This window comes from Castor canadensis, chromosome 4 (genome assembly GCF_047511655.1).
Source record: "Castor canadensis chromosome 4, mCasCan1.hap1v2, whole genome shotgun sequence".
NCBI classification, from domain to species: domain Eukaryota; kingdom Metazoa; phylum Chordata; class Mammalia; order Rodentia; family Castoridae; genus Castor; species Castor canadensis.
The window spans coordinates 83,195,563-83,215,155 of NC_133389.1; the positions used below are offsets into that span (position 1 = coordinate 83,195,563).

Sequence of the window (19,593 nt, forward strand, 5' to 3'; positions counted from 1 at the left end):
GAGGTAGAGCCTTTAAGAATTATTAGGTCATTTCATTAAGAGGAATTAATATCTTTCTGGTGGGACTGGGTTAATTCTCATGGTGGTGAGTGAGTGCTTGCTCATTCGAGACTGGACCCATTGCTGTGAGGAGTGGATTATGATAAAGCCAGGGTCCCCCTTGAGTTTTGTCTTTTCCACATACTCCCACTTGCCTGTCTGCCACGAGGCTTTTACCAGAGGCTGAGCAATGCCAGTGCCATGTTCTTGGGCATCTCAGCCTCCAGGACTGTGAGTCAAAGTAAACTTCTACTCTTCATAACTGACAGTCTCAGGTATTCTGTTATAGCAACAGAAAATGAGCTGAGACAGAACCTAACATTGTGCCTGGGACATGTCAGATGTTCGATGAATGAATGAATGAAAGGAATGCTAAATAAACAGCCCACTCAAATGATACCTTAAACCTTCACGATGGCCTAGGACAAACACTGAAACATTTTAGGTGGAAGCTCCTCTAAATACTCACCCCCCCCCACCCTGCTAACACATACTTTGGATTGAATGTAGTGCATTTGGGTTTGAGTGGTTAAATATTGCTAAAGAGTCTCTAAGTTGATTTGGGATGGAATTGCCTGCTGCCAGGAAAAAGTACCATGTTTATCTTTTGAAAGATTTTTAAAAAAACATATTATACCACTATAAACAATAAGTCAGTTAAATAAACTGTTTAACTGAAATTTTCATTCTGATTACAAATGGATGGCACTGTGTTCCCAGGAGCGGACAGGCCTTTGTTTTAAGAACCCAAGATTAATGTCTGTTTTCACCAGTTTAATAAAACCATTTTTTCTCAACTTATAAGCCTAGCTTATGCTCCAAATAAAAGGTAATTTGTGGACAGGAAAAAAAGAAGGAAAGAATTGATGAACTAAGAAATTAGTTCTTCCCCATCACTTCAATTTTGATAAAAATTACTGTATTTTTGCTTTGGAGGAAACAACTGTGTGACCTCACAATGCACAGATAGTGGGCCCTACAAGGAGGGATTCATCTTTCAAGACCCTTGGGATCCCTGTAGGGACCACCTCATTTGAGAAGGAGATGATAAATACAGGAAATGTGAGGGGGAGAAAGGAAATACTAGGATGGAATTCTGTCAGAATGTTTTGAGGAAATACAGAATGAAAGAGCATGGGAGCCAAGAATATATAAGTCACCAAAAATGGGACAAGCTGATAATACTCATTGTTGGTAATGATGCAGGAGAAATGAGAACTCTCATGCATGGCATGTGGATGTGTAAATGAATAAAACGATTATTTTGGGAAACAGTTTGGCTTGCATCGTGACAGCAAACCTAAGATGCGATGTGTAAATCTACTTCTAGGTATTTGACCTGCAGAAACTCCCGAACATGTGGCCCTGGGGCCTTGTGCAAAGACATACCAGAGCAGTACTTGTCATAGCAAAAAAAAAAAAAAAAAAAAGAGAGAGAGAGAGAAAATAACCTATAATTCATCTACAGTAGAGAAGGGGACACTACACAGCTTTGGTACATTGATGTAGCTGAACCACAAAACATAATGCTGAGTGAAAAGAGCAAGTTACCAAAAGACTTGTGTGCTGTACGATTCCACTTACAGAAAGACCAAAGCCCAGCAAAGCTAAAGAGTGTGTTAAGATTCAGAATAGTGGTTGCAAAACTACTGGTCATGTTTGATACTGTGCAATCAGTATTCATTATTATTAGTCTTTAAAATGCAAAAATTATGAAACCCTCTTCTGCATATATTATTCACTTTACGAATTTTAAGGAGTATGTTTTTCTCTTTGTTTTTGTTTTTTTGGTACTGAGGATTGAACCCAGGGCCTTGCACTGGGGCAACCACTTGAGTCATGCCCCAGCCCTCGGAGTGATTCTAGAACAAACACGATAGTGAGTCAGAAATTCACTGGAAAGGGAAAGGTGTGAGGGTAGGAAAGGGAACCACATATCAGCTAAAACCAAAATGTGTTCTAGATAAAAATTTTGAAGTTTTATTCAAGGACAGAAAAAACAAGGGTGCTACTAAGAAAAGAAGGGCTCCATGCATGGTCATAAGCCCCCACCACCCCCAAAAGGCTTCCACTGCTCCTCTTTCCAGCCGGCCTTTAGGGCCCTACATGCCTCACCCCCATGCTGACTGAGCTCACTTGCCCAGGCTAATATCAGACGCTGTCTTGCCCCCATGAGGAGAGCTTATTGAAAAGCAAACATGGGGCAGCAGAACCAGGACACACATGGGGAAGAGTCAGCTGCTGCAAATGGATTTAAGACCCTACATCCGGCTGTGCCAGAAGAGCCCTCCCTGTACCTTTTGGTTAAATGACTCAATACATTCTCTCTCAGAAACAGTATTTTGATTTGGTTTTATGTTGTGTTGTTTTGCTTTCTGCAACTATAAGTCCAGTCTAACTCAGGTGGAAGGATAAACTTCTGGTAGAAAATCCCAAATCTAAGTTTTTACATATATATTTCTTAACTTTCCACACTTTATGACATTTTGCTGGTTTATTTTTGGAGCTCACCTCTCACCAAGGAGAACATTGGATAAATTTATAAATGTGGGGAAGACCAGGGTGTTCATGACAGGATAGGCATGGATAGGAACAAGCAAGGCGTCATCTCCCTAAAATCAAGGAGAAAACAGTCATGATAACTCCCCGAACACTGTAATTTCTAAAGACAAACGTGTAGATGCTTTATTTCTTCTCTCATTTTCTGTCATGAAAAATTCCTTAAGAAACTTCAGTGCTTAAGTGTACATTAGAAATAGTGAGTTTTCTTAGTTATAAACACAGCGAAGAAAATTTTAGGTACAACTTCATTGGAATAAAATGTTCACTATTACCCAGGAAAGCTAAAGATAGTAATGCCCTCATGTAGATATGAGGATAGTAATTTGTTTGCTTCTATTTAAAAAAAAAATTATAAGAAAAAACACTTTTTTTTTTGAGGTACTGGGTGTGAACTCAGGGCTTTTCACTAGCTAGGCAAGCTCTCTACCGCTACTGTTTGAGCCCCACCTCCACTTTTTTTTCCCCACTCTGGCTATTTTGGAGACAGGGTCTTACTTTTTGCTTAGGCCAGCCTCCATCATGATCATCCTATTTCATTCTTCCTACCATTGCTGGAATGATAGGTATGTGCCATCACACCCAGCTTTTTTTTCTGTTGAGATGGGGTCTTGTGAACTATTTGCCTGGAACTGTGGTCCACCCAATCTCAGCCTCCTGTGTAGGTTGGGGTGACAGGCACAAGCCACTGAGCCCAGTTATTGGTTAAGATGAACTTTTTGCCTGGGATGGCCTTGAATTGAGGTCTTCCCAATCTCAGCCTCTCAAGTAGCTAGTATTATAGATGTGAACTATCGGTGCCTCGGGTTAGGAAAGATGCTCTTTAGTGATGCAAGAGAGAAAGCAACCAGTTCAGGGTTATCCAATCTAGAAAGCACAGAATAGTAAGCAACTTATTGGCAAGAGTCAACAGCAATCCATTTCTAGTTCTGCATAATGTCTGATCTTGACCAAGACTTTTAACTTCCCCACGATTAGTCCTTTCTTTGCAAAGTGGAGACAATCATATCTTTTCTCAAAGGTAGCTAAGAATTAAAGCAGATGACAGCCCTAAAAAAGTAGAAGTAATGTATCCATGTGAACTATGACTATAAGCATTATTAACAGTGATACCCTGTATTTTATTCAAAGTCTATTTTAGGAAGTTTCCTTCTGATGATCATGGAATATTCCTCCTGAAAAAAAAAAAATTCTGGCCGGGCACCAGTGGCTTAGGTCTGTAACCTTAGCAACTCAGACAGATAGTAGGAGAATGGGAGTTCGAAGTTAGCACAGGCAAACAGTTCACAAGACCCTGTCTTGAAAATACCCAACACAAAAAAAGACTGGCAGACTGGCTCAAGTAGTAGAGTCCTGACAAGTGTGAGGGTCTGAGTTCAAACCTCCAGTACCCCCCCAAAAAATATTCTGGATAACTTTTAGGCTTTTTTAAAATTTAAAATTCCCAAAACATAACAGTGGTTTACCCATTCTTAAGGAAATGTGTTTCTTGTTCTAAAATGTTTTACTGTCTAGGGTTTAACATTCTTTCCCTCTCTCTGTGATGATATTGGAGTTAGAACTGAGGGCTTTGCACTTGCTAGGCAGGTGGTCTATCACTTGAGCACACTCCAACCTCCCACCTTTTTTATTTTTTTCCCCCCTGTGGTTTCTTTTGAGATAGGTTCTTCCTTTTTCCCCAGGCCAGCCTGGACTGGGATCCTTCTATTTTACACATTCTATTGTAGCTGTGATGACAGGTGTGGACCTCTACCATCAGCGTTTTTTCTGTACAGATGGGGACTCATGAACTTTCTTGCCCAGGCTGCCTGGAACTGAGATCCTCCTGATCTCAGTCTCCCAAGTAGCTGGGATGACACATGTGGGCCACTGGCACCTGCTGGGAAAGCATTTTTAATGTGATGGTGTAAGTCAATAAGACCATACTATTCCTTCATAAAAACTAACTTTGCAAGTTTTTATGCCTTTTCAAAAATGGAAAATCAAAGTAAAATGTCTTTAAGAGAAGTCACCTGATGTACACATGGTAAATGATAAAAGCATTACATGAAAAGGCAAAAAAGGTAACTCTTCCATTGTGTTTTTGAAACATTAAAGATACAGTTAACTTTGAAGCTTCTTGTGTTCTAGAACAGGCCTGCAACACGGAGAAAGGGAAGGTAGAGGTGACATTTTTAAGAGAATTGACAGCACTCAGAGCTGGCTGGAGGCCAAAGGGCGAATTAGGGGACCTAGGAAAGTTTCCTAAGAACTCACACTTCACAACCACCTCTGAGGCTGCCTTTGTGGCAGTCAGGCTCAGGGCTGCCTTGGTGGACCCAGGAGGTATAGGACAGTGGCCAGTGTTTATAATCACAGCTTGGGCAGTTGTTAATTTTTTAGCCTAGCACTTGAGCCCACTGCAGTTGTTTGACAAAGCCTTCATCAGCTCCCAGCACCACAGGATAAATGAGGGTTTGGCACAGGCAGTGGAAGACCTGCAGCACACAGAGTCTCTGGAGCAGCCTAACGCCTTCCCAACCCAGGTGCACCACACCAGGCAGTATCTTCCACACCAGTTGGATGGGGTACCTGGGGAACACCCGGTACTGGGCAGAGGCAGCTCTGACTATTCATTTTGTCTCTCTTCTTCCTCCTTGAGAATATGTGTTAAACCCTCCCCCCGCCCTGCCGCACAGTCAAAAGCAACTTTAAGAAACTTACCTTACAGTGAACACGGATGCAGTCATAATAGTATCGCCACTCATCTGGAGAAAATGTTATGGTGACTATGAGGGACAAGCCAGGGACGAGGCGGTACTCCTGGAAGGTAAGTGGGCTGTTGTCAGGTCAAGGCCTCGGCCTGGCACACCACAGGACTGTGTGTAACACGCTGCGCACTTGTCCAAGCAGGCCTGAGACAGAATGTCACATCCTGCCAAAGAGCACCTTGGGGACAGCAGGTGACCTAAGCTATTTACCTTTTTCTCATAGCTGATCTGAAAGTATCTGGTCTGTGGAGGTAAAATATGAACGCTTGTGTCTTCATCAGAGATGTTGACCAGGTGCTGGGCAAGAAAAAGACACATTTAAGAGTTAAGACATTGGTTTATGTTTTGCATATTCATCTCCTTATGCATTTATACCATCTTATTCCTAAGGGGATTTGAGGAGACATACTTTTTAACTTTTTAAAGACTTGAACTACCTCACACACAACTTAAAGAATAATAAACTATGCCCATGTGCCTACTGCCCCCGCCCCCTAGAATTATACCAGAGCCTGCAGTCCCCAAGGGCCAGTGCAGGAATGGTTGTTCCCATGCTCCCTCAATCCTGAATGGTTACTGTGTGCGCTGTCTGTTGAACTCAGCTGAGAGGACAGCCATCACTCCCATGGGCTCCTCTACTTACATGTGACTGGCTCTGGGGCCAGAGGACATTCAGAAAATCAGGAAAGGCATGGATCTGGGTCAGCCTCCTATGTGATTCTGTCTGATCTGACAGCCATTAGAGAAGGCCAGCTCCATGAGGCAGGATGGCCTAGGGGTCACATTATCCGAGTCTCTGAGGAAAGAGGTAGGTTTCTTCTGCTGAAGAGGGAAGCAAGAATTTTGGGTTCTGGGGATCTGTGCTTCACTGGGACCAGGAGAGGATAAAGAGGCCTTTGGTTCCTGACATCTAGGGCAGAGGCCTCACCTACACTGGGACTCCAGAAGGCCTGTTGACTGAGGCCCTGTGTTCATGGGAGAGCCTAAGTTAGACTTCAGATGTGAGCTCTTGATGAGGCATTGGAGGTGTCTGCACAGAGGTGGTGTTTAAAGTTCTTAGTTACATGGGAACGTTCTTAAAGTACCACAATTTTAACCTTGTTTTGTTGTGTTTTCTTTTTAAGAAAATATGCTAAAATTCTAATGATAATAGTTTCCCAGGCCTTTCTTGACTTCCAAAAGGCAATACGGAAGGGATGATCTTGGTGAAGGTGGGGCTCCAGGGGCCCAGCACACACTCTCTTTCAAGAGAAACTGGGAGGACAATTGTGCTGGGCTTATCACACTTGGAGCCGTAGGGTACAGGGTCTCACCTGGGGATAAACAGGTGCCATGGACCTGGTAGACTTGACCTCCAGCCCCATGCTTGTCATAGGGGCAGGACTGTAAAGACCTCAAGCTGGGAGTTGAGGGAGGACTGGGAGCAGAAGTGGTTCTATTATCCATCATTTATTAAAAGTGATTCAGCAAGGACAGTGTACCAAACACTGATGCACGAACTGGTGTTAGTGAGTCTCGGTGTGGGGAAGGGAATCACATTCTGTGCTCAAGGAGTGTTCAGTGGGCACTGAAGGGTCTTTGTCTAGGGCCCACATTCTAGAAGCAGGGCCCAGGGATACCCAAAAGAGTGGGTGCTGCAGGGGCTTCTAGATTAGCAGAAGAGGTGCTAGAGATACATGGATTAACCGGAAATATTACCCTGGTGTTCCACTTTCAACAAGAGGGATATGAGAGAATCTGGAGAGACCAGACGCCTGATGGATTGACACTCAAAGGCCCCCAACGATCTTAGATCCTGTCTTTTGCTCTTTTTGCAAAAAACTTTTGTCAGCCAGCTGTTGCATCACTGCCAGCAAAGCGTCTGCTCTGAGCTACAGCCGGGGCTTCTGGGACATTGATTACAAAGGCACCAGTCCTTCTTGCCTGCCTCCTGAGAAGACTGCACACGTAGCAGAGCTTCTGCCTTTATTCCAAATGATTGGGATCAGAAGTGTCTCATATTTTGGATTCTTCTAGATTTTGGAATATTTGCACACACATAATATCTAAGGGATGGAACACAAGTCTAAACACAAAATTCATTATGTTTCATATATATTTTATCCACACAGGCTGAAGATAACTTTATCCAATATTTTAATAATTTTGCACAATGACACAAAGTTTCATAGTGCGGAATTTTCCATTTGTGGTTTCATGTCAGCACTCAAGAGGTTTCGGATTTGGGGATGTTATACCTGTGTTTGTTTTCATTGCTGCAGACTACCTGGTAGCCAGGTTGCCGGAGAGGGGACCTATGGCTCTCACCTCCTGAAAATGGAGATCTAACCAGAGCCTATAGGCAAGAGGCTGACTCAGATTTGTTTTTTTATTATTATTATTATTAATTATGTTGTGCTGAAGATGGAATCCAGGACCTTACATGTACTAGGCAAGAGTTAGGACTCTACCACTGACTCCTAAGCCCTGACCCAGAATTTGATTTAGAAACTTGACCCTACATCCAATCTGAACAAATCCAAATACATTGACTATGGCTCTGACCAAGAAGGAGGCATTTCAGAATTTATGAGATGATATCTCATTGTCAAGTGAGTAAAATAAAGAGATAAAAAACAGAAGATGATTTTCTTAAGGGATAAAATAATACAGATCTCACGTGTGATAGTAAAAGATACATTATTTGGTTATATTGAATTTAAGTAATTCTTGATTGAGAATTATTTGTTTGGATGAGACAGAAATAAGAAATAGCAAACTCAAACAAAAAATTTAGATATTTAGGTAAAAGCAGTGTAGGGAGAGAAAGAAAAATTTCAGTTCTTCTGGAGCTCAGAAGTGAAAGAGACTAGTTAAGACTGAAAGGCTGGGCACACTGTTCTACATGGGAGATGGCAGAGAAGGCTGCAACAGCCTTTAGACAAGCCCTTCCTCCCTCTCTCCCTCTCTCCCTTCCTCTCTCCTGCCCTTCCTTCCTCCCTCCCTCCCTCCCTTTCTTCCTCCTTTCTCCCTCTCTTCCTTCCTTTTTTTCTTTTTTTTTGAGACAGTCTTACTATGTTGCCCAGACTGGTTTGAACTCCTGGGCTGAAGCAATCCTCCTGGCTCGGCCTTCTGGGTAACTGGGAATATAGATATTACGTGCCTCTGTGCCTGGCTCAGATAAGAACGTTTAAATCAAATGTTGACTAAGACAACTCCAGGGGACATGGTGCCAAAGAGATTTTTAAATAAACTTGGAACATCAACAAAACTTAACAAACTGACTTCCAAAACATATTTGGAAGACTAGGGAATCTATTTATTTTTCAGTTCTTCGCTTTGGGTTGCCAATACCCATTGTTTGCTATAATTGTGCATATCCTTGGTCTTAGTAAAGACTGTGTGGTTCAAGCACTAGGTTGACAGAGAGGTCATTAGTACAAAGTCACGATGACTTGTGGCCCACAGCACAGAGTTGGGTCTCCTTCCTTCTGTAGAGCTAAGTGATCTCTTCACCCCCTTCCCAGTCTGTCTCCTGCTCCCTCCCTCTCAGTGTATTCTTCCTCCTCTAATGTGAAGAGCAGAACCTGCTTCCAGGGGAGTCTTGGCCTGGGATGGGTGAGGGGTCATTCTTCTACCCCAAGCGTTTCCCATGGATGAACCAAAGACAACATTTCAGCCTCCAAGTTGGGGTGTCTCCTCAGCTGCTGCTCCCCTCAGTGGCACAGCTCTTCAGAGATTAATACTTTATCCAGGGATCTGAGGCCAAATTCTAGCAGCCCTACATGTCCTGAAGGTGATTTATCTTAAAATGTATGTTGCTCAGTCTTATGCTAAAATTTTGCTTTAATACTGCATTTCTCTAGACGCAGAGTAAAACTCACACCCTAGAAGCATGCACTAAGTTTGTATTGTGTCTTCTTTCCCATCCCCATGCATCAAAGAGAAGCCATTGGAATTTGTGGCCCTAATTTGGAGAAGCAAGATCCTGGTTGGGGAAGGGACATCCCTAAAGGCTGCAATATGGAGTTGAAAACTAGTATTATTTCAGAAATCTGAAAAGAACTATCCATTTATTTAAGATAAGGTTTCATAGGGTGACAATTTTGTTTGAGGTTGGCAATAGCAACACTGGTTGTCTCCTAGGAAAATTGATGGATTATCTACTTAATAAATAAAATTTCCCAGGCAAAATCTTTCCACAATGCAAGGAGTTTTAGTTTTGAGAAAACTGCTGACTGTTATTTCAAACTTTAAAGTAACTTGAAGCTCTGTTTTTCAATATGAATCCAAGTAATATGTTTCAAATCCCTTAACTAGATCTCGATTGATCTCAAATGTTAATGAGCAATTTATTGTGATTTTAAATACACATTCAATTGGTCCATTCCTGGGAAATTTGCAGTTTCCTATAGCAAAACCAAGAGAAGAGCAGAGTTGTTGGCAAGAATGTCAAGGAAATCGCCTTAGACTTCCGCTCAACTTTGCTTGTGGAAATAGGAGGCGGGTTCTCCCAGGAGGCTCCAGAACATCATGAAGTTGAAGTCAGTTTGTACTTCAATCTATTTCTGTTTGCGCTTATGCTGATAGGAGCAGTATGACTACTTAGACTGCACACTGAATTTACTCGGCATTAGTGGCCAAGTCAACCTTGTCTTAGAAAGTGAGTTTGATATCATTCTTCCACAAGTGTGAGCCTCCTGCCCTGTACCCACAGAGGTGGAAAATACCCCAAAACTAGTAACAAAAGTTATAAAACATGTATCATAAACAATAATTGTGGGCTAATATTAGGATTGCCTTATTCCCCCAAATTGATTCAATAAGACTCCTATCAAAATTGCAGATGTTTTCTCAGAAATTGACAAGCTGATCCTAAACTCACATGGAATTACAAGAGACCCAAGAATAGTCATAGTGATCTTAAAAAGATGAGCAAAGTTGGAGCACTTTCAATTCTTGGTTCCCAAACTTGCCAAAAGCTACAGTAATGAAGTCTAATGGCATTAGGATATATACACAGATCAGTGGAGTAGAAATGAGAGTCCAGAAGCACAGTCTTACATTTACATTAAGTGATTTTCCACAGAGTATCAAGATAACTCAATGGGGAAAAATAGTTTTCAGTAAAAAATACTGGCATATGAAAAGATTGAAGTTGAACCCCCTACCTCACACAATACTCAAAAATTAAAGTGAACTGCATACCTGTATTTAAAAACTAAAACTCTTAGGAGAAAACATGGGTTTAAATCTTTATGACCTTGGATTTGCCAATGGATCCTTGTGCCAAAAGTACAAGTAACAAGACGGCGGGGGGGGGGGGGTACCCAAATAAATTGGACTTCATTAAAACTTTTGTGCTGCAAAGGACACTATCAAGATAGTTAAAAAAAAACAGCCCACAGAGTAGAAGGAAATATTTGCAAGTCATATCTAATAAATGACTTATATGAAGAACCCATAAAAGTCAACAGTAAAAAAACAAACCACTTAACAATAAATGGGGCAAGGGATTTGAATAGACATTTCTCTAAGGAAGATACAAGTGGCCAGTAAGCTCATGAAAAGGTTCATCCTTAGCCACTAGAGAAATGCAAAAATAAATGCAGTGATTTGAATAGTGACCTCCAAAAGGTATGTCTGCCATTTAATCCCTGATACTTGTGAATGTGACTTTGTTGAGTGAAAGGTCTTTCTAGATGTTAAATTAAGGATTATAAAATAGGGTCATCCTGGATTACCTGGATGAGCCCTAAATAGAAGAACAAGTATTCTTTCCAGCAGAAAAGAAGACACAGGGAGACAAAGGGAAATACCAAGTAAAGATAGAGGCAGAGATTAGAGTGATGCTACCATCAGCCAAGGAATACCTGGAACCACCAGAAACTGGGATCTTGGAAGCAAGCACAGTCCCCTGCTGACACCCTGAGTTTGAACTCTGGGCTCCAGATATGTGAGAATAAATTTCTATTTTTTGAATACCCTAAATTTGTGAGAGTTTGTTATGGCATTTACCTGAAATTTATATACTATATATTCCAACAATTCCACTGCCAGGTATATACTCAAGAGCATTAAAAATTTGTTCACATAAAATATGGTCATAGCAGCATTATTCATGACAGCACCTGAAGTGGAAACAAACTAAATCTCTATCGACTAATGAGTGGATAAATAAAGTGTGGTCTATCCACATGATGAAATATACTCAGCCCTTAAAAGGTATGAAGCACTAATTTATACTATAAGTTGTACAAACATGGAAAACATTGTACTGTGTGAACAGAGCCAGTCACGTCAAATAGCAGACCACAGGTGGTAGGATTTCATGTATGTGCAATATCCAGAATAGGTAAATCTAGAGAGACCGAAAGTAGTTAAGTGGTTGGTTGCCTATGTGGAGGTGGGGTAAGATGAGGGTGTGGAGAGTGACTGATAGTGAGTACAGGGTTTCTATTTGGGGTGATAGAAACTTTCTGAACCTAGATTGTGATAATGCTTGCACAAATCTGTAAATCTACTGAAACTGAATTGTATGTTGCAAATGGGTGAATTCATGATATGTGAATCATATTTCAATGTAGCTATCAAAAAAGAATAATAGATAGCTGGTAGCTAAATTCTATTTTAGCTTTTGGTGTATATTTAACTTATGAACAGTGAGTAATTATGAATAGTAACTGTTTTAGATCTATCCTACCATAAGTGAGACCTCAAACTTCAACAAAGAAAAGTAGACTCCAAAATGAATCCTTAATGCTAGTGTTTGATGCCATGTTCTCAGAGTGCATCCTTGGAAGTTGGTGGGGGAAGTTCCTATCCATAGTTTTAAGTCCTAGTCCTCTTCTTAAGAATTAAAACTTCAGGGCTAGTGGAGTGGCTTAAGTGGTAGGGCGCCTGCCTAGCAAGCATGAGGCCCTGAGTTCAAACTCCAATACTGTCAAAAAAAAGAAAGAAAGAAAGAAAGAAAGAAAGAAAAGAATCATACTTTTCTATCCTGATCTGTCCTCTCTGGCCCACTTCAATACTCGGACTCAGGGACACTGTGTTTTCCTCTTTGCTGGGGACAGCTGGACAGAGATCTCATTTCACTTCCTAACAGCTTCATCACAGGCTCGTTTTCCTGCAGTGACTCCCCACTCTGAATATCTAGCACAATAATCAGAACTCTTTCTTAAAATGGTCCACTCTAAGTCATGAATCCTAAGAATGCACTACGTCTAAAGTAGAGTCTCACGGTAAGCCTCACCCATGACTCATTACACATGAAAGCAGGGACTCAGAAAGCCTGCACGGAAAGAGCCCATCTCTGCCCCACCCCAACACAGCCCAGAGGCCAGTTTGGCCCAGATCTAGGGCCCAGGGAAAAGCAGCTCTGAGATGTCCCGTTTAGTGTCACTTTAGGGGAGCATGTGAGGTAACTAAGTTCGGATAAAAGATTTACATATGTTTTCACATATGTTAGTACAGATGGGATCTTGGTCAACACCCAGGTAGTTCAAGGAAGGGGACCCAGAAAGACTGGGTCTTGATGTGGCTCTGAAGTAAACCAGTCATTGGAGGCTCTGGCTATTTTACAGCCTGGCCTTTCATCTGTCTCTGGAACCTGATCAGTGGAGTGACCTCTGCCACCCTAGACCTCACCAAATCTTCTTGGGCCAGAATGAGATTCAGCCATTGGCATGTGACCCAAGCAAGTTAAAGGGAGTCAAGTCCAGAACCTCCTAGGAAAGGAATACCCCTTTCCTGGGGTTGGAACCAGAGTGGATTGGAGGAAGACAACCCAAGAATCAAATTCTGACCCCCAAAGCACAATACCTGGCCCCTCCCAGTCACTCAGCAGGGACACCTATGTGGAAAGAGTGCTGGGAAAAACCTTTGGCAGAACAGAATGGAAATAACTTGTCCAGGGACACTAACGCAGCATTAAAATTTCTCGTTATGGAACTGTCTTTCTGACCCAGCACTTTAACTGTTTATGCTGCTCTTTAGGTGAGTGAGTAATATAATTGCAAAACATCCATGTCATTTTATTATTATGATTAATTATACCCCTTAAAAAGTATCTATCAAGAGAGCCAGGTATGGTTGTTCATCCCTGTAATCCCAGTCCTCTGAGGCAGGAGGATGACAAGTTCCAGGCCAGACTGGACTACACATAGTGAGATACTGTCTCAAAACAAAACAAACAAACAAACAAAAAAAAGTACCTACCAGAATCTGTCGGTGCTGTTTTTCTACTTGATAGCCTCCAAAATGTACTATGCCAGGCCTTGCTTGGATGACCTTATTATTCAGAAGCTTGGCATAAACCTCTATAAAAGCAAGGTGGATAAGTACATCGTGAGACATCAGAGTGAATATTAAATTAAATTAGATTCTATTAACGTGGGCTCTGCTTAATTTAGGACATTTTAAGACATGAAAGTTTCAGACAGTGGACACAGCTGTCAATAAAATTCATTATCTGTTCCAAATAAACTGGACTGCTTCTCCCTCTCTACTTTTTAAATTTTTTTTTGGCGGTACTGGGATTTGAACTGAGGGCCTATACCTTGATCCACTCTACCAGTCCTTTTTTGTAATGGGGTTTTTTGAGATAGGGTCCTAGGAACTATTTGCCTTGGCTGACTTCAAACCGCCATCCTCCTGATCTCTGTCTCCTGTGTAGCTGGGGTTAGAGGTGTGAGCCACTGACATCCAGCATTTCTGTACTTTTGAGCATTGCTTAGGAGATGCTCCTATCACAATACAAATTCAGATCATGTTTATTACCTATTAAAATAACTTTCTCTTCATACATGCTATACTAATAAAATACCAACTCATAAAGGCCACACACCCTGTCTTTGCTTGAGCACTGAGATTACTTATTGTACTATAAGTACAAAGTATGCAAACACCAAGTATTTAATTTTATTGCTGTCTTATTTAACTTTTGCTATTTGATTTCCTCAGGATAGCATTACAATGTGATACAGAGTCATCTTGAAGCTCTGAGTGTCACATTGGACAGTAAAGTCCTGAATTGCTTTTGTTGTAATGAGAATACTTTGTTTAAAGGTTTAAGGACAAGGTGAAAATAGCTGAACTCATAAAAGTGGCCAGATTTGTAAACCTTTTCTCTGTTCTTTATTTAGGCAGAAGGGGAAATGTATGGAGAAGACACTGAAGCCTCACCACATACTCCTTTGGATGCCTTCTGTGTTTTGTGTCAGGCAGGGCTCTGCACACATTTGTTTATAATCTTCACTTCAACCCCATGACCTATTATTTCCACTGTGCAGAGGAGGGAGCTGAGACTCAACAAGGCTGAGCAACTTGCCCACAGCTGGTTGTCAAAAATCAGGTCCCTATCTGCAAGATTCCGAACTCTAAATCACATCCCTCAGAATGTCTAGTATCTTGCAAATGATAACCTTTTTACTTTGGCCATATCCAAATCCCATGGGCCATAGACACCCATAACTCATCCTTTCACCCACAGGTTCTGGACATATTTGGAGGGGGGGGGGTGAAAGGTGTGGTGGTGTTTTCTTTCACCAGGTAAACTGTCCCTGTCGTCAGCTTGAGGCTAGAAAAGGGTAAGGATAGTATGTTGGGGACTGGAGAATCTCTGTAAGTTACTACTTGTTTTTTTTTAAGTGCTGAAATTACCAATATTCAGTAATTTTTTGGAGGGGTACTGGGGTTTGAACTCAGGAGCCTCATGCTTACTAGGCAACCACTATACCACTGCAGATATACGTATAGCTCCTTTTGGTTTACAACTGCTTCAGGTAGGGTCTCGAGTTTTTTGCCTGGGCCTCAATCCTCCTATCTATGGCTCCCATGTAGCTAGGATGACATGTGTGTACCACCATGCCCAGCTTTTTATTGATTGAGATGGGGTCTCACTAACTTTTTGCCTGGGCTGGCCTCAAACTACCAAGATGCTCCTGATTTCTGTTTTCCCAGGAGCTGAAATTATAGCTGCAAGCCACTGCACCTGGCTACTAGTGATTTTTTTTTTAATGCTGAAATTTTTTGGTTTTCAAGTCGCAAAACAGAGTGAAAACTAGTATATTTCTTCTAATGCCCAGAAATGGTCAAGTATGCCAATTTGAAATTGACATGCTTTAAGGTAACAAAAGTCACAACAAAGTATGACATTTCTAAGATTTAAGATGGGGTTTAAGGATGAGTGAGGGGCAACCAAGCATGATGTTGAAGAACTAGACATGGGTCTAGAGAAATCACGGGGCCTCTCCAAGTCTCAGCTTCTCCAACAGCAGATGGAAATAGAATGGGTAAAGGTAAAATGAGAATAATTCATACAAAATAATTAACCTTTTCCATAACAGCCAGAGGATTTCCCAGGTTTTCCAGGCCTAGTGTATGATGGGGGCAGACAAGGAAGTATGAAATACCCGTTCTCTGAAGGAGCTGGGAAACTTGATATCGCTGGAGCTGGGGATGAGCACAGCACAGCTCGTGGATGATTCTGTGCGATCAAGTTCAGCAGGCAGCAGAGGGCCAAATGCCAAGCAAGGGAATTGTGACTTTATTCTGTATGCAAGGGGAACCACTGAGAGGACTGGGGGAAGATGGAGACAAGCGTCAGCCAGGCTTCTAGAAAGGGAATGAGAGGGCTAACAGTTCCCAGTGATCTGCAGAGGGTAAGAAACGGGCAAAGTGATGGATAGGAAAGATATTTGAGGAAGTGCAAATAGTAGAAGGTGGTCACTAATTTACATTGCAAAGTTCTACCGTTTAAGAAAGAACTACTGTTTGTGATACTAAAGACATTTATGAACCTATAAAATGATATAGATAAGGCAACAGCAAAAATTCCATTATGCCTTCTGGACTTTGGAGCCCCTGGGAAGACGTGAGCTATAAAGCAAGTCTGTTTTCTGATCACTCACTTGACTCCAGGAGGTGATTAGGCACTTCTGCTCTTTTCTTGGGCTCCTCCACTAGGCTCTTCAAAAGGACAGGTGATATGTTATTAAAGTGTTCTTCTGCATTCTTTAGTTCTCGGCTGGGGGTTTTCACTGCTGCCATTTTATCATGAAAAATGGCGTCTTGCTTCTAAGAGCCAAAGGTCATTTCCTGGGAAGAAAACAGCAGTAGCATAATCATCCATAAGAAACCACATCCATACTTTTTCTCAATTCTTGACAAAAGTACCTCGAGCCACTGCCTGGCGTACTGTAGTTCAGGGCCTCCCTGTCTCTCATCTCTGTTGGCCACTCCTTTCCCACACATGGCTGCCCCATTAATCTCTTATATCACCTAATATGGTGGCATCATTCCAAACCCTTTCCCTGTCTTTAAAAGCTGTCCCCAAAATGTTCTCCTGAGATTCTTCTTGGGAAAAGATTCATGAAGGGATTCGTGAAGAGAAAAATAAAGGCTCTCACAGTCAAATTATCTCAGAAAATGTTGCAGTAAATAGGATTCTTCTTTCTAAGATAGCTCCAAATCAGTTTCATATATGTGTGTGATCATGGATCCCTTCAACATCTGGATTGATGTTTCAAGACATTGCCTTTGTAAGTCACCTTCCTGTTGGGAGGTGATGTAGACGTGGTGAAGGCTACAGTCAGCTAGGTATAGAGACCTGGGGACACTCTTGGGAACTCTGTGTGAGACTTAGCTTAAGTAACACTCTTTGTCAGACTTGCTTTCCCTTCACATGCTGAGGAATTGTCAATTGGAATTTGAAGTCTGCACTGGTCCCAGCACCCCTTCACTTTCTTTAGCAATTACTGCTTCTGCTGCTCATCTGGTATTAATAATTTATTGCTTTGTAACAGCACTTTACGAATCTCACATTTCCTTAAGTCTCTTAACGTGTGGGCTGTGTAAAGCCTTGGGGGCTGCCCTTTGTAGGTCCTGAAATTGAATGTAAAGTCACGTGTGCATGTTTGTGTATTTTGGTTTTGTTTTTTTTTTCTGACTAAGGCTCATAGCTTTCAAGTATCAAGAGTCCATAGCATCAAGTGAAATACAGTGAATACACTGAAGGAAGTGCTTAACAATCACTTTCAGAAAGAAATTTCTGCTGCTTCTCCTGCTGCATCCCCTCTCACTAGCATTGCTGAAGGCTGCCCACCCACTCTTCAGCACAGCCTCTACCTCAACTGCTTCACTCACTTCCTGCCCTTCCCCACCTGTCCCAAGTTCACCCTCCAGACCCTTCTCCTCTCGGTCCCTCACATTTCCTGCCTGTACTTCAGGCAGGTACAACAGTGAAGTTTTCATGCCAGCTCGCCCACCAACATTGAACTTGGCCTCACTGTTACACCCCACACACCTTAGCCTCAGCCTTATCCTCTACTAAATTGGCCCCTCACCCTATCCAAACACCTCCTCCCCTCACTGACCTTTCACCCCACCCCCTACTAAGGCTATGTGGGTGGGATCGATTCCAGGCCCACGCACCACTACCAATCTCATTTAACCCTTTGGGCCCAACCTCCTCTCCGACCCCGGCCCAGGCTGACTGGGCTGGACACCTGCCCAGAGTTCAGGATGCCTCAGCAGCTCGGTGGCGGCCACTTGGCCGACGCTGGGCCACCGGGGTCCCTAGCTCCTTGGCTCCTCACAGTGATGTTCCGGGATGGGATTCGGCTGGAGCTTGCACCTGCTCAGGGCGTCGCCATGACGACGCAGACGCGCTCCCAGGGCTGGCAGTCGGACGCGACCAAATGCCCCAGGACGTGGGGAGAACCGGGTGAACTTGGCTTTGGGAACGCAGGCCGTGGGTAACTTCTGGGGACTCCTAGCAGCCTGTGGAGCCTTGGCAAGAATGGAAAGCGCTATTTATGATGTGAGAAGCTAATGGATTTCCGAAATGAGAAAGTCGGGAGACACCATAAACAGGAGACCGGCAAGCGCCGATCCGCGGCGGGGCGGGGCCGCGCAAGCGCAGAGGGTGGAGCTCGTTCCCGGACGCCCTGCTTTTTCGTACTTTGCTTTACTTTTTCTCTTACTGCAAATTTCATACACACGCAAGTGTAGGCAGAATAGTATGATAAACTTCAACGCCTAGCTGCAACCATGATCGTATCATACCTTTCACCCTGTACCTTTCCCTCCCTGAAATATTTTGAAGAAAATCCCAAACATCATCGCAACCACAAATATTTAAGAATATGCCTCCAAAAGATAAGGACCCTTAAAAAACAAACGAACAAACAAAAACCTTTAAAATTGCAGCATTGTCTTAACATATCTAAATATCCAGGACTGCACTCAAATGTCCCATAAATGGCATATTTTTCTCTCAGTGTTTGGCAGTTTAAATCAAAATTTAAATACAGTAAAACCCAGATGCTGGGATAGACTGTTGTCTTTTAGGTATTTTTTAATCAATAAATACCCCCTGCGTGTCTTTTTGTAGTTGCTGCTGCTGCAATTTCTTCATTGAAGAAACTGTTTCTGCCCTTGATGCTGATATTGAGGGGTTTTATAAGCCAGAAACCTGGCAGCTCACCTGCCCTCTGCCCTGTGAATTCCACACTGCTAATCCACAGACGTTTCTCCTTATAAGGTGGCCTTTGATAGGTATCCCGCTCAGCAGCTGTTTTTTTTTTTTTCCTCTCTCTCTCTTCTTCCCTTGCGACTTGACATTTGCTTGATGTTAGTAACAGCTTTAGGTTAAGGTATTCTAGTGGCCTCCAATGGAGCTACCTGCTTTCCTACATGGTCACTGGTGTGCTAGATGTACCCCCCTCCCAACTGGGAATGTTAATTTTTTCCCATCTTCCCATTCTCCAATTCCCCCCTACCCACCATCATTACTACCTATTTGAAATCTCCCCATCTTTCAAGAGTAGTGCTGGGTAAGATTCCCCATCTTTCTAACTTGCAGGCCAGAAGGACTCCTTTTCCTCCCCTGGACTTCCATATCCTTTGTACCACCATGTTTCTTTATAGTGCTTATCTCTTTCTATGCTGCACCCATCACTATTTGTGTATATGTCTTAATCTGCAGAGTTCTTAGTAGGAGGGCACTGTGACTTATCATTGGATCTCTCACAGCCCTTGACACGGTTTTTTGTCTATAGCAATGACTCAGTAACTGTTGGCTAAGGGAGTGAAAAAGTTCATTTACTTATCAACAGGTTACTTTCATTCTTTCTGTTTTGTTGCCCCAACAAGGTTGTAGTTTACAGGTGAACAGGTACCAGGTTTCTTGTGGCCCCAGACCATACCACCCCAGCTCAAACCATGAGATGTTTATTTCCATATACTATTTAATGGGCATATACAT

General features: G+C 42.4%; 1 protein-coding gene across 1 annotated transcript in view; it reads right to left on the reverse strand.

Annotated features, from left to right (window-relative positions):
• Positions 1-18,167, reverse strand: part of Cfap221 (cilia and flagella associated protein 221) — an 85,714-nt gene extending 67,547 nt beyond the window's left edge. Inside the window, exons 1-6 of the mRNA XM_020184091.2 lie at positions 17,794-18,167; positions 16,238-16,424; positions 13,545-13,645; positions 5,559-5,645; positions 5,302-5,400; positions 2,551-2,651 (exon numbers count right to left, since the gene is read on the reverse strand). Of these exons, the coding sequence (XP_020039680.2) occupies positions 2,551-2,651; positions 5,302-5,400; positions 5,559-5,645; positions 13,545-13,645; positions 16,238-16,376 (527 nt within the window). The 5' untranslated portion in view covers positions 16,377-16,424; positions 17,794-18,167. The remainder of the gene's footprint in view (positions 1-2,550; positions 2,652-5,301; positions 5,401-5,558; positions 5,646-13,544; positions 13,646-16,237; positions 16,425-17,793) is intronic.
• Positions 18,168-19,593: the final 1,426 nt, after the last annotated feature.